The sequence below is a fragment of the Strongylocentrotus purpuratus genome, unplaced genomic scaffold, assembly GCF_000002235.5.
Source record: "Strongylocentrotus purpuratus isolate Spur 01 unplaced genomic scaffold, Spur_5.0 spur5_scaffold_16, whole genome shotgun sequence".
Taxonomy (NCBI): Eukaryota; Metazoa; Echinodermata; class Echinoidea; order Camarodonta; family Strongylocentrotidae; genus Strongylocentrotus; species Strongylocentrotus purpuratus.
Window position 1 is genome coordinate 18,225,933 of NW_022145601.1, and position 16,063 is coordinate 18,241,995.

The 16,063-nt window shown below is 38.9% G+C and overlaps 1 protein-coding gene across 1 annotated transcript; it reads right to left on the reverse strand.

Annotated features, from left to right (window-relative positions):
• Positions 1-980: 980 nt before the first annotated feature.
• Positions 981-6,526, reverse strand: LOC581760 (cytochrome P450 2J1). The gene is made up of 6 exons (XM_011678205.2): positions 6,269-6,526; positions 5,158-5,332; positions 4,426-4,513; positions 3,045-3,453; positions 2,186-2,659; positions 981-1,253 (listed from the first exon to the last, which is right to left on the reverse strand). Exons 1-6 carry the CDS (start codon positions 6,470-6,472, stop codon positions 981-983), a joined length of 1,623 nt encoding a protein of 540 aa, XP_011676507.2. The 5' UTR covers positions 6,473-6,526.
• Positions 6,527-16,063: the final 9,537 nt, after the last annotated feature.

Below are 16,063 nucleotides of genomic sequence, written 5' to 3' on the forward strand. Positions count from 1 at the left end.
AGAAATTCCATAAATATCAAGCCCTCAGTGTATGTTTTAGTATAATGACTGTGTTGCCAAATGATGAAGAAAAAAGTCAAACCGAGGCCCGGATGAAGACTCCCCATTCCAAATGCATTTATAGATGAACATGCTCTAACAGAAATTACTGAAAAAGAAGACAAGTTTTAGCACTGCAAATAGTCAATTATGAATATCAAAATTACATGTACATAAAATGCCGTTGGATTTGATAACCGGTTTACACAGAAATTCCATAAATATCAAGCCCTCAGTGTATGTTTTAGTATAATGACTGTGTTGCCAAATGATGAAGAAAAAAGTCAAACCGAGGCCCGGATGAAGACTCCCCATTCCAAATGCATTTATAGATGAAGAAAGCAACTTTATAATATACAGTTCATCTCAAACGTGGGCTTAGGCAATTTAACATGCTTTTTTTTCTCTAGAAATGGCCAGTGTTCATTCGTGATCGCATTTTGTTTAGCAACCTATCAAATCAATGAAAATGTTCTCACCTATCATACCATTATTATACATGTCAGCAATCGGGGCTTAAACAATGTTTCCGTTTTATGTGTTCACGCTGTACTTTGTGTTATCATACTCTATGCGATTGTATGTACAACACATTGTACTTTGTACATTGTACATGTGTAATATCTACTTAATTATTCTGTAAACCTTTACAGCATGGGCATAACGTGCGATATAAGTGCGGAAGGTTTGATAAGCAATGTTACCTACTCCTAGGACAGTGACATCCTCTCTCAGTGACGTATCCATCATACGGTAAAACCTGTCTAATGGCTAAACATGAAGAGAGAAAAATAAAACAGCATTTCTTACTGGATGTCGCATCACAAATGTCTCAGTGAGATAAAAGCAAGATAAAGTGGTTCTCAGATTAGAGATTCGAAAAAATATTTGAAGGGTGTATTATGTCACTGAGCTATTAAAATCTCAGATTTTATCTGAGATTAAATGAATGTCAGAATACCGCCCCTGGCTAGGACGGTAGCAGGATGCCAATAAAAAGCCTTTTCCGGGTACCTCTGGACTTTGCTGGAAGCCTTACGCGATCTTGACAGCGTGAATCTGGTAAGCTTTCGGTTGATTGGTAAGACTGAAATGGGTTGGTAGATTCGTCGGGGTGCCCTCGGACAAACTGAAGGTAAAACGCTGGAGAAGGTACGTGAGGCAGAGAAATATCTCAGTTCTTGCCAGTGGCTCTCCAGGACAAACCCTTCGACCTGCAAGTTGGGAAGATGAACATTTTAGAGATAAAGGTGAGTTCTGGTAATGCGATTGCATTGTGAAAGAAAAGGTGTGGAATGGAACAGAAATTTTGATCATGTAGCATGTAAGTATTGGTGTGTACTGTAAGGTTCTGGAGTCATCAAAATCATAATAAATTTAGCCCAGTCTTGGTAAAGTAACAAGCACTGTACACAGAAAGATGTATATGGGACTAAACAAATGGTGTCGGGGCTAGCTTATCTTGATTTCATTACCTTGTTATGCTCATAACTCAGCCAGTATACATTTTCTTCCAAAATTGTTCGGCACATGACATTTATTTGTAATCTTGAACATTCAGTGTCAGTTTCGTTTGATTCTGTGAGAATTGATTTTTTTTTTTTTACCAGAACTCAAGTTTATCTTTAAACTCGAGGAGGAGAAGGACTGTGTGACCTAGCTTACGAATCATTGGATCGTCCTTGCAGATACATAGGGTATTTACGTTCCCGATAGATCGAGGTTAAAGAGTAGGTGGAATAATTAAAGGACTTAGAGCTAGCAACGTTATCAAATACTACAACTCAGTTATACATGAAGATGTGTATTAGATATTGACATTTTGGCCCGCAAAAAATGTATACTACGCGAGCTATTAGCATGACTATTACAATTTATTTTGACATACATGCCATGTATTTCAAAGAAACGGGAAAATGCCAATTGGGACGCCATTATTACAAGCCAACCATACTGTCCCGCACAATAGGGACTTTTAGATTTGCACGACGAGAACGTGGACTGCCACGTTTGACTTCCTTTTAGGGCAATGTGACGTCCTTTTTGGGACTGGCAGTGCCCGGCAGTGCCTTAAAAGGACGTCACATTGCCTTAAAAGGATGTCACATGTGACAGTCCACGTTCTCGTCGTGCAAATCTAAAAGACCCTCTTGATACCTGTTCCGAACGATAGTGGGTCGATTTTCCGATCAAACTCCCCGTCTTCGTTCAAGAATCTGTCAGGTTTGAACTCTTGCGGCTCTTTCCAGATGTTGGGGCTCTGGGCCAGGTACCACATGTTGAGAGTGATCTGTCCGCCTTTGGGGATGTCGTACCCTCCAATCTTGCAATCCTGTGTAGCAACGTGAGGGATGTGCACCGCTAAGGTGGGTCGGAAACGCATGCACTCAGCGATGGTCGCCATCGTCACGGGCATGCTGTGGTGGTCGGAGAACTGCGGAAGGCGGTCAAGGCCGATGACGTCTTTGATTTCTTGATGAACTCGACGTTGAGCCTCAGGGTAGGAAGCCAATGTGTGCAAGCCCCAGGCAAGGGTGGTGGAGATCGTGTCCCATCCTGCAAGAAGCAGGTCGAAGGAGGACACCATTAGGTTGATTTCGTCGCAGGAAGCTGGACCAATCTGTATTATATAAAGTGACATATTTATTCAAGTTCTTAAGTAGAGCTTTTTTAAAGACCTAGCTCCAGCGCAAACAATGTCATACCATTTCGATAAGCTTTTACTGTTTGTTGACTCCATGTACCAAATGTATCTATTATGATAACTGTCATCCCTATGTAATCTTTAACAGTTTGGCCATAAATGAGTTAATGGATCCTCATTTAAGTTTTTGTTTTATTCATCTTCTACCAAATAGATTACGTAGATATAAGGAATATAGGACTACCTATTTAACAGTACCTTACAATTTGCAACTGAATTGTGAAAAGACCACTTTCAGATTGTCTTTCTAAGTTATTTCTGTTGCCAAAGAAAATTCAAGGCGGTCTGAAAAGTGACATACCTCTGTTCCTTTTGCAGACATTGCCTTCACAAAGCTTCCCATGAAGTCAGTCGCCTTTTGATTCGTGTCAAACCTTGCTTTGCGTCTTTCAATGATTTCCTTGAGGAAGCCATAGATCTCTTCCCATGCCTTGATGATCTTCCATTTTGTAGGAGACGGGATGGCAGCGAGAGCTGGGATCGAGGCCAGGATTCCCGCTTCACCGAGCAGGGTAAAGACACGAACCGTGTTCGTCATGACTCGGGAGAATTCCAAATCATCGTAGTCGTATGTCACCCCTGTAAGGATCTTCATGACCACGTTTCCAATAGTCTTATGTATGAGGTCCCTCGGATCGAAGCTCTGGCCGTTGGTCTTTTCGAATTCTGCCAACATACGCTCTGCCTGAGACACGATGATATCATCGTAGCTGTTGAGAAAATATCAGAGTATTCATTGAGAAAATATACGCAGAATATTTATGTTCAGACTCTTAGATCAAACTCGTCCAAATCGATGACAATTTTGATAATGAGGGAACATGATTCCCTAAATAACCATCCCAACACTAAGGAATAATACAGCCATTGACAGTGCATGGCGTTATTGTCCTTTCACTTTTAGAAGACGGGGAAGGCAGCGTATTTTACAGAAAACGCTAGCAATTTTGGAAATAGGTGTAAATAGACTATTTCCGGTTCCTGTGCCCGAGCGCGTCTTATTTTTTCGTACCACGGCGAGCCCAGATTCCAGTATGAACTCATTTTCATACATAACAAGCTACGAAAGCTTGCAAAGAGGTCACAAACAATTCGACTTTGATTATTTATTGCTCTGCCTCACTATTTATAAAGGAAAAAAAAAATGATATTTGAACCCTCACGTCAACTCCAAAGTTTTATTAGTAACACGCTGTCCTTACCGATTGAGCTGACGATGAGTTGATGACAGATTGATTTGTATAATTACTATCACCCTGTTAACAACCCTATCGGATCCCACGTGCGCATGCGCTGGTTTCCTCTGCGAGTGCGTATGCGCAGGTTTACCTTGCGAGCTCGATCTGGGCTCGCCGTGGTACGAAAAAAATAAGACGCTGCCCGAGCATTATCAAGCGCGCGTCATCAGTTGGTGATGCATTGTGGGAAATGGCTGTCGACCCATCGGGACATTGTGATTAGCAGATGGCAGTATACTTAAATCTCAAAATATTGTCAGTAAAACACCTTGCCTTTTTAAACATAAAGTGAAAAGAAAAGATAGAGAGAAGGGCTGATAGAGAGAAGGGTTGATACACAGAAACAGAGGATGAAAATTTAAGAATACATCATGATTAGATATGTGGAGGATGATAATAAGAGCAAATGGCAATCAGGTATTGAATAAATAAAACTTATGTTACCTGATACCATCAACATCAGCCTTCTTTAAGACAGACATAAGCAAGCGGCGTTGCTCCTTCCACACTTCTCCATTGGCAAAGGCAACTCCTGGAATAGTATGGAGGATAGGAAATACCATATCATATCTCACCTTTGACACTCTAATAATGATGAAGATGATTATAATGATATTAAATTAATATTAACAATATTGATAACAATGATAATGATGATGATATTGATAATAATGATAAAAATAATGATAATTAATTAATAGGAGCAATAGTATTATTTTTTTTTTACAGATAATGAATAATAACAATTTGATAACTAGACATGTGTAATGAATAACAATGTCTGTTTCTTATAACCTATAAAGGTTATATAAACGTTGACAGCAAAGTGCTTACATTATTACTATAACCCCGGCAGTTGATTTTGCAATTCTGCACTTTACAGATGACCCCAGAAATGTATAAATTAAGTAGTTGATTCGTTCAAAGGCCGATAAGTAGAAAATGGACTTGAGACGGGACGACAAAAAGTAAATACAAGGGTAAGGACAAGGGCAAGGGCAAGGACAATAACACGAGCAAGGACAAGGGCAAGGACGAAGACGGAAAATTGGACTACGGCTGAGAATGGTCAACGGTTAGCTCATAGGATTAATTACCAAAATGTAAATAAATATATTTATTTCAGCTGGGGTATATTTAATTTCGTTTCTTATTTCGGACCATGCAGTCACTCACCAGCATTTTTTCTTCCCGTCAGAGTCTGTATGAGCAAAGTCGGCTCCCTGTCCATGGCATGCATGCTGCCCATCACGTCCTGTCCGAGCCGGACATCACTGACCACGTACAATCGACGGTTCATGAGCTTGATGCACATAACATCGCCATATTTGTTCGTCCAATCATCCAAGACCTTGACAAATTGTGCATGGGGGGGGGGGTGTTTCACAAAGATCCTAAGTTCAACTTATCTCTAAGTTGGACTTAGACTTTAAAAATACTTTGTAAAAGTTAATATAAAAGGCATCAAATGTTGATTCAAATTGTTCATATTTTCTATTATTAAGGAGATTTGATGTTCTCAATGTGAAAATTATGAAAAGTCTAAAAATTCTTGAATGTCTGCTTTGGAAAATATTTCATTTTAAGGCTACAAATGGCTCTCCATAATTTGTAAGTCCAACTTAGACTTAAGTTCTACTTAGGATCTTTTTTAAACACCCCCCTGATAATAATTGTGTAAGACATTAAAAAAACATAACTGACTAAAAACAGAAAAATATTATGCTCGTTCGCTTCGCTTGCTAGTTAAAGTAAAGTGATTATATGCCATGTCTATTTTAGTTGCCAACTAGGCTTAGTAATGTTTTATGAATATGGGATGGCTTTCCTTTTGTGGGGGTGTCAACTAATTTGGGACTTTTCTGCCCCATCTTTGCGTAAACCCTTGAACCATTCCTGTTAAAGGTATAGACCAGCTCTGGTCATGCGATTGCATTGTGAAAGAAACGTTGTGGAATCGATCGGAAAAGTTGATCATCTAGCATATAAGTATTGGTGTGTACTGCAAGGTTCTGATATCATCAAAATGATAAGAAATTTGGCCCAGTCTTGGTAAAGATACAAGCACTGTACACAGAACGAAGTTTATGGGACTACGGGATATCTATCCAGTCCGGATAGATATAATAATTTACCAAATATATCAATTAGTAGGCGGTTTCCCGGCAAAATTTGTATCATCACGTATTAGTCAAAACATATTCTTTCACTTGATTGGTAATAAGAGCTTCCATTTCATTTTTGAGAGGGGGCGTTTCCAAAACTGGTTTATACCTTTGAGACTCACCTCATGAGGGTGCTTTCTGGTGAAAATCATACTGAGAACACTCCCTAGAAACGGTAAACCCTTTGGCCCGGGTGGGTGATGGTATTGACTGCCATTGTCATTGAAGTAACAGTAGATGAAATACAGGAGAAGGACACCAAATGTTGCTTTGAGGGCACCGCCCACGAGCGAAACATCCGTGATGAAAGATGTGTCGAGATCCATGATTCAGAAATGTGCAATGCCAACTGATTGCAGAAGCTATTGGACCAGTTTTATATAGATAAAGACGGAGGCATCACAGGGCCATCTGATATGAGAGGTGGGGGTGTGTACACCGGGTAAGCTGGGACGGGGGAGGAGTGGGGCACACCATCCTATTCGAAAAGTTATCAAACTTGTATAAATTGTTTAAAGACCCACTGTACTACTTGTAGCTACTTGCTCCCTCTATATAGAAAAATTCCCCAATTGGTGCCTGTTGGTCCCCCATGAACCTCTTTTTTAATGTTAATTGAGAGCTGAGTTGATGAGATAGCCACATGTCAGTGACCTTGTTGTGTGTTCTAATCCCTTCTGGCCAAACTAGAGCTGACGGCCTTTAAAACCAACACAAAATCTGAATGATCAACGTTCACCCCGTTCAAGAACTTTTTAAAATTATGTTGATAATTGCATAAACATGTCAATATGTCAATATGTAACCTATTATCAGTATGAAGCACGATAATTATCATTGGAGAGGCTACGATAAATATTTACAAAGTTACTAAGTACAAGGTCTCGCATCATAATTGTGTCACACGTGATTTCCACGTGATTCTCGAAATGCCTATTCAAAAGATTAAAATTAAATTAAATAGGGTGTCAAAGCCACAACCCTCTGCTTTGTAATAACGTCCTACAGTCACGCCCTATATACGTATCAATTGTGGTTGACGTTGTGTGTGACGGTTAAACAAAAGATCTGGTCAAATACCAAGTTTATATCTTGTAGATTCAATTACAAGGTTAATTGTATATAGATTAAAAGCAAGGGCAACAGTGATATGATATACCCTATTCACACTTTACGGAACTGACTCCAAATCGACCCATTAAGGCTTCATCACATATGTACGGTGAACTACTGCAGTGTTTTAAGTGTACAGCATTTTACACTTTGTATCGCGTAACACACAGATACGTTGGTGCGTGGGTTGGTGAGTACCATCGAAGCGAGGACGTCCTCGGTTTAAGAATTGTTCAAAATCTGAGGCCCTTTCATTAAGTTAGTACGCGTTGAATAGTTGCGAGCTGGTACGTTTCTCATCCACACTTGCCACTCGTTTCGTAAACACACTCACGCTCCCACAACACACAAACACACACACACACAAATTAGCCACGATATACCTCGCTGGTATACCGTTTACCGCGGCATATTAGGGACTTTTAGATTTGCACGTCGACATAGTGGACTGCTTTGTGTGACGTCCTTTAAAGGCACTAGACTCTGCCAGTGTCTTAAAAGGACATCACACGTACCAGTCCACTATGTCGACGTGCAAATATACAAGTCCCTAATGTAAACGAGCCCTTAAATTAAGCCTTTGTGGGCAAATATAGATGTTTGTAGGGTCGAACGTCTGTGAGGTGGTGAAGATCTCTATTAGGACGTATCTTCAATCTTCAATTTTATCAAAGGAATTAGACATAAATTAAAAGTTGCAAGTATGGCCAATAATTCATCATTAGAAATCAGGAAGCTTCAAGATGAAAATCGTATAAGTTTTAAGTCAACTGTTTATCGGACAATACAAAATTTAACACAAATAAAAGCACCTCTCAGGATCTGGGATATATCAGCGCTTCGCCAGCAAGTTTAGCATTGTTTTGATGACGTCACATCAGGAACCAATCCTGCGAAAGCAGACGACGTCCTATAACTAATGAACGGTGCAATCATTTCTCAATTATAAAAGTTTGATTTATTTTAAACATGAACACATTTCAGTGCAATCATTTCTCAATTATAAAAATTTGATTGATTTTGAACATGAACGCATTTCACACGATTTTAAAATATTCATTAAAACATTCATGACAAGGATAAGTGATCGATTAGAATAAACAATGAAACATTAGCGCACTCTTAAATTGAAAAGCACGCCGAACAAGAATGGACCGCTTAATTTCTAACCTTAATTCGCTTTTAGCATTCGTGACAGAGGTTTATTGGGACAGAAATTGACTTAACTTTACAGAGTGCATGGTGCTTAAAGGGATAGTTGCGTTCTGTTTTCAGACCGCAAATGCCTTCAAAGTGCATGGTTATTGCTCTTATTCTTATCTATGACATTTATATTGCCCTTTTTTTAACCTAAAATTGTTATCAAGGTAATTTTAGACCCCAAAATGTGTGAAATTTAGCCAATACGATCATACCAATTCAGCTCCACTTTAAAAAAAAAAAAACACGGTGACCGTAGGACTCCTGAGAAATTATTCCGAATTTAGGGGGGTACATTGAGCATTTTCCATGATTTAGGGGGGTCTCCAAGGCAGGAAAAGCCCGCAAAAATCCCGAGAAAGGGGGGTTCGGAAATGTTGGCAGTCCTCAGATAGGGGGTGCTTTCAAAAAGAGGGAACAAGCACCCTAAATAACACTGAGTGGGGGGGGGGGGAGGGTAAGAGGGGAAAACAATTACATGATAGCGTATAACTAATTTGTATAAAGGTACTGTGTACATGGTATAATTATATGACAATCAAATTGAAGATTTGAGTAACGAGATCAAAGTACCTTTCAGTATCAGCCATTACATGTTTGTATAAATGTTGTCTCTGTTGGCCGCTATACTATCTATGATTGTTTATGTATTCTATACCCTTTTCACACTCATTATTATCTGAGGGGTCCACAATAAATTTACGAGCTCTGCTTTTCAGTGTACCTCTCCATTTTCTCAAAATATAAATGCAGTTAAATATATTATTCAATTTTTTTTCTTCCTAAATGTACAAATTACTGTTAAGATTAGTTTATTGCAAAATTAATGTAACTTTGTTTTGTATACATTTTACATTGTATTCGTTATTATGTATTGTATTTAGTTGGAAATGACAAAAAAATGAAATGAAATGAAATCTTATAGAGTCATACTTGAAAGATGACAAGTCAAAGCATTGTATGCTTAAAGTTAAGGGTGATATAGGTCCCCTCTTAAACAAACTTAGACACACAACACTTGAATCTTTGATTGGCAAGATAAGAATGTTGAAGTGTTATATTGATAACTATAATGATAGTGATGAGACTTTGTTCCAATTCGATCAGCCTGTAATACGTGATCAAACGAGAACTGAAAAATTGAAATAATAAGCGATTTCAGTCTTTTTTTCTCTAATTTAAGATAACAATCGATAGATTTATTGACTTAAAGGTAAAGACCAGTTATGGTCATGCGATTGCATTGTGAAAGAAACGTTGTGGAATCGATCAGAAAAGGTTGTTCATCTAGCATCTAGCATCTGCAAGGTTCTAGAATCATCAAAATAATAAGAAATTTGGCCCATTCTTCGTAAAGTTACAAGCACTATACACAGAAAGATGTATATGGGACTACCCTATATCTCTCACAGACCATGAGAGAAACAAATTTACCAATTATATGAATTAGTACGCCGTTTCCCGGCAAATTTTTTATCATCATGTATTAGTCAAAACATATTCTTTCACATGATTGGTAATGAGAGCTTCCATTTCATTTTTTGAAATTGCGGCGTTTCCAATACTGGTCTTTACCTTTAATCCAAATTGAAATTAATCTTCGCAGAGTTTTTTTTCTCTCCGTAATGCGATCACAAAGACTATCATGAAGGCAACTCAGGGGCAATTTCATTACCGTATTTTATGTCCGATAAAGTCGTGTTTGTATTACGTAATCATGCCAAAATGCCAAATGTTTGCACTTTTCAAAAGTTGATGGGCAACGCTACTGAACTTGCCTGAAGTTTATTTTTTCTGTTAACAGTTCATCAGATGGCTACGGAAATAATTTCCCTGATTTCGATTCATCGGGTTCGAATACCGTGATATTTCCAGTCAGTGGCGTACCTGGGGTACTCCGTCAGGGGGGGCAAGCGACCGAAACAAACAAAAAAGGCGATGCTAATTTTCACTTCTGGCGAGCGAGCGAGCGAGCAAAAAAAAATCTTTAAGTAACGTTTGGTATATAAACTGGTATTGTTGCAAGTTGGGGGGGGGACATTCACTTGTTAGCGACGTTAATTTCATTTTTTTGCAAACTAGTGTAGCGAGCAAGAAAAAAATCACTTCTTTTTTAATAATTGCCACTTAAACTTGGTTCAATTGTCCCATGCAGGGCGCGGGAACAATATTGTGTTTAGGGTGATTTTATACCCATTTTAGCTAGCGAGCGAAAATACATCTTTCTCTCAATGAATTGCTATATAAAATTTGTTTCATTGTTGCAGGTAGGGGGCGGGCACAATCGTGTTTAAGGCAATGTCAATCCCATTTTGGCGGGCGGGCAACCCCCTACATTTCTCTTTTTAATGATATTGTAGCAGGTTAGTGGTGGGCACATAATTCCACGAGCTAGCGAGCGTAGCGAGCGGGAAAAAAAAAATCACTTTTCTTTTATAGGGAAAATATGGTACATAAAACTTGGGTTCATTGTTCCATGTCAGGGACGTGATTATTAAAAGCGGTGTTAATTCTATTTTGGCGAGCGAGCGTAGCGAGCGAGCAAAAAAAAATCACTTCTCTTTATAGGGAAAATATGGTATATAAACTTGGTTTAATTGTTCCATGTCAGGGACGTGATTATTAAAAGCGGTGTTATTTCTATTTTGGCGAGCGAGCGTAGCGAGCGAGCAAAATTTTTGTAATGATAATTGGTTCATAAATTTCAGATTTTTTTGTTGCAGGGCAGGGCTTACACAATCATGTCTAAGGTGATGTTAATTCCGTTTTGGCGAGCACGAGCACACCAAAACTTCTTTGAATAACGTTTCGTACATAATTATTAACTGGTTGTTGCAGGTTGGGGCGGGCACGTTAGCGGTGTCAATTCCATTTTGGCGAGCGAGCATAGCGAGCAAGCAAAAAAAATAAATTCTCTTTTAATAGAAATTAATAAATAAACTTGTTTTTATTGGTGCAGGTCAGGATAACGCAATCGCGTTTAACGCGATTCAATTCCTTTTTGGCGAGAGGGCGAAAAAACTCTTCCATTTTTAATGATATTGTTGCAGGTCAAGGGTGGGCACAATTGTTTCCAAAGCAATGTCTATTCATTTTATTCGCGGGTGAGTGTAGCGAGCGAGAAAAATGAATTAGTCTCTTTTAGTAACATTTGGTACATATATTGTGTGTTATTGTTGCCATGGTTGCAGGTCGGGGCCTGTCGGGGCAGGCACAATTGTATTCTAGGCAATACTAATCCTTTTCTTTTTTCAGGGGGACGAGGAAGTGAAAACATTTAATACAAAATAGGCTAGCAAGCAGTTCGCGCCAGCGAAGAGTTTCAAATTTGTTATATCACTTATATTTTCCTATTTTCATTTGTTTTAATTTTTCAGGGCCGTATGCGGAATATTTTTCTGATGGGGGAAGGGGGAAAGATGCGTTAAAAGTTTTCGAAGAATCTCAAAAGCAAAAGGAGTGAAGGGAGTTCGAGCGACCGAACTGGTCGTGAGGGTACTTTTGCATTTTCAAAAGTAGAATTGAAGGATTTGGTATAGGCCTACACTACATTTTCAGGAAAAAAACTGTACGATTTCAAAATATCTGGGGTCAACTGCCTCCCCCCCCCCCCCTGGTGCTTACGGCCATGTTCTTTATTTGTTTTCCCCATTTTTATTCCTTTCCTTTTCTTTTCCCTTTTTCTTCCTTTTCTCTTCTTCTTCTTTTCTTTCTTTTGTTTCCTTTTTTCTTTTTCTTTCCTTTTTTCTTTCCTTTTCCTTTTTTCTTTTTCTTTCCTTTCCCTTTCTTTTCTTTCCCCTTTTTCTTTTTTCCCCTGGAGCCCGTCAGGGGGGCACTCTGCCCCCCCTGCCCCCCCATAGGTACGCCAGTGTTTCCAGTGATCTTTTGATCATTTGAACGGTTGAACCTTTTTGCCCTTTCGGCTTCGTTTCCAATTTCCTTCCGGCTTGTGGTATGACTCTTTAGAATTTAACAATGTGGAATCGGAGGGGGAGGTGAATCGTTACTCCCCCTCCCAACATGTTCCACCCGAAATACCTGATTAACAATCCCAACAATCATTTCATATTTTAATTTCAAATTGCCCCCAAATGTTTATTTGTTACATGTTCCTTTGTAGATCACTTTTCGAAATATGAAATATAAAATACGACTTGACATAAACATTTATCGTAATGGTTTGGATGTGGAAATTATTATAATCCAAGAATATCAAACAAAAACCTAGCGATTTTTAAAAAGGGTTTTAAAAGAAGTCCTTGTGTGTGCGGAGTGATAGACGTTTGTGTGCGTGTGTGTGTGTGTGTGCGTGCGTGATATATACGTTTTTTAAATATCTTTATGCCTCTCTCTTTCGCTCTCTCTCTCTTGTAATCCCCTCCCTCTCTTATCTCTCTTTCTCTCTCTTAATGTCGCCTTTTCCATATGTTCATTTCCCCCCTCCTCAACGTATTGACCTGTCATATGCAGACAACCTACAAACATTATAGCGCCAATCTCGACTGTGTTTGTTCGCTATCGATCTAATCCAGTCCCTTGAGAGGGGGAATGTGACAACTAGGTATCGATCGCCTGCCATGAGTCGCCGATCACCGAAGTAAACATCCTGAGACACGTTAAGTCCTATCTGTCATCTCCACGCCAAGTGCAACAAATCACGTGACCAGAATAGAAAAATATGAAAACAATTTTCGCTGTCGGCATGCTCCTTGTGCATACTTGTATATCTTGATGGCATATTATATTCGTAGTCTTATTTTTGGTTTAAAGTACGAACTGATAACTGATATTATGAACTAACTTATGAAAAGAAAAAAAAAATCCTGCAACAAGTCACGTGACCAAAATAGAACACTTGAAAAGATTTCGCGGTGTCGGCATGTTCCGTGCGCCTACTTGGCATGCAACTGATATGTTCATGATGTATCTGCGTGATCTGATTACATTATATTTGTTCATTATTTCATGTTTGATCTAGTCTAGGCTTACTATTCATCATGATAAACTATATTATGTTCTTCTCCTGATGAATAAAACATTAAGAGTTATTTATGTGAGTGGTTTTCAAACTTGATCAGTGGCGCCTCGTTTTTTTTTAAAGTGGGGTGATCGAGTAAGCCCAGGGAGTGAAAAAGTATGTCAAATCGGCAAAGTGAAAATATGACTGTGTCTTCATAAACCTGTGTATGATAGATGATTAAATTGAAATTAACTCAGTGGAGTAGAGATTTGGGGCATCTGCGCCCCCCCCCCCCTTCGACCCAAGGCGTCATTTGCTTTGTCTTTGAGTTGCTATCACTGGTTTAACACTTGGCTTACAAATACGTAATGCTAATGATGATGATGATAATATATAGTAATAATAATGATAACAATGATGATAATTTGATAATAATAATAACAGTAGTAATAATAATGATAACAATGATGCTAATTTGATAATAATAACAGCAGTAGTAGTAGTAGTAGTAGTAATAGTAGCAGTAGTTATAGAAGTAGTAGTACTAGTAGCAGTAGCAATATTAGTAGTAGTAGTAGTAGTAGTAGTAGTAGTATTAATAGTAACAGTAGGAGTTGTAGTAGCAGTAGTAGTAGTAGTAGTAGTAGTAGTAGTAGTAGTAGTAGTATCTTCTATACTTCTTCTTTTACTTCTACTAACATTATGATCTAAATTCTGTTCTCTTCATTTTTCTCTTCCTTACTTCAGTTGGTCTTTTTCAATTTGTTTTTCTTTATCACAATTCACCACCTTCACCTTCAATTACGGGAATTTGATTTTTCTACAGATGACCTTGGCAAAAATCCAAATGCGCTGAAATCCAATATCTGACGACCTTTTTCATGCAGTGAACTGCACAATAACATGAAACTTGCTTGTCATTAAGTTATCGCTGTCATGGATGTGAACATTTCTGTTCACAATAATAAAAAGCGAAGCTTCACGGTACTTATACAAATTAAATTTCTTTAAACCGATCAGTGTAAGCGATATAGCTAAAATGAAGGGCGAGGCGTTTGACGAAAGCGGCAATTCAATAATAAACGCCCTCCATCCTGAACAGATATTACGTTAGGGCTTGTCTTGAGCATTTTCTCCCAAATAATGCAATAACCAAGATTTCATCGCAGTTTAACCAAATAAAAAGCAAATCCACTCTTTCTCAGGAAACGTGACAAGCTTGTCACATGGATATCGAGTTATTAAAATGGACGTTTATTTCCTGAATAGCGAACATAAATATGGCATATATGAGGGTATATTGATGATGGCAATCCTTCAGTCACACCGCGGTAATCCGACTTCAGACCGACTCCATACCGACCGATTCGTGGCCATAGACGAAGTGTAATATTTTCGTTCGATCTGTTGTCGATCTGCTGTCGGTCTTGTCGGTGTAACTGAGGTACTGTATAATGGCGGCCTTCATAGTTAATGCATGGCATATCGACGTCACTTGTGTACCATAATTTTGTGTTTGGAAGTTGATGAAAGGGGATTGTGAAAGTCAAGGATTTAAAGATTAAGTTCTACCCGCAAGATTATGTGATATAACTTTTATCTTCATGCAATAAAAAGTTGTTATATAAAGTATCATTTATAATCAGTACTTCTAAAGGGGTTGTGGGTGTGGCTAAATCACATGGTGGTTTATCAGGCAGGGCAGTTTCAGGATTGCCAGAAGAGGGGTTGGTTGTGATTATTTCCGAAATTAACCCCCGCCCCCCCCCCCCACCCAGGAATTATGACGATACACATGTTGTATATATATATGTATACATGGTGGGGGCAGTTTGCCCCTGGATCCAAATATGAAAGGTGTGTATAATCAGTATTATTTGCCCTCTAAACATAGGGACATTGTGCCAACATGTGTAAATATGCTTTTTGGTGATTATATGCAGAGAGATAACGATACATGGAGCAATGAGGTATTCGATCCAATGTCGGAGGTGAAAACTCAGAAAGGGAAATATTTTTGTCATCTAAATTTTACCCATAATAAAACAATTTTGACAAGAAGAGTGAAGTATGCACTCCTATTCACCCTTTTATCTCAGTGGCACCGCCAGACCAATTGCAACATTCACCACCTGGCTCTCGATGGGTCTAGAAGGCTTAAATATACAGCCTTCCAGTATGACTGAACTTTACAGAAGTTGGAAACCACACGCCGGACAAATATAATGTTGGCTATCTCAGATCTTGGGTAATGTAACTATTATTGTTGGACTCTACTGTCGTTTTGGTGTAGATGCAGGGCCATAGCCTGAGTCCATCCATAGAAAAGGGTGGTTGAACGATCGGGGTGAGGTGGGGGCACCGGTCTTATGGCGAAAATGAAATACGAATTTACAAGGCTATTTTTAACAAGGGAGAAGTTGCGGGAGGCAGTCCGTCTTCTTTGCTCGTTGTTTTCTCTTCTCCCTCCCCCATTTTCCCGTGCCCCCCCCCTCCTCCCTCATCTTCTCCATTTGGGGCACGTGCCCCCTCGTGCCCCCTGCATGGGCGATGAAATTTTCAATGGAAAACTTGTTTCTATATTCTGACAAGCGACGAAGATGATATGTTCTAGGCTGTTATACAAATCTCTTTTAAGTCGCCG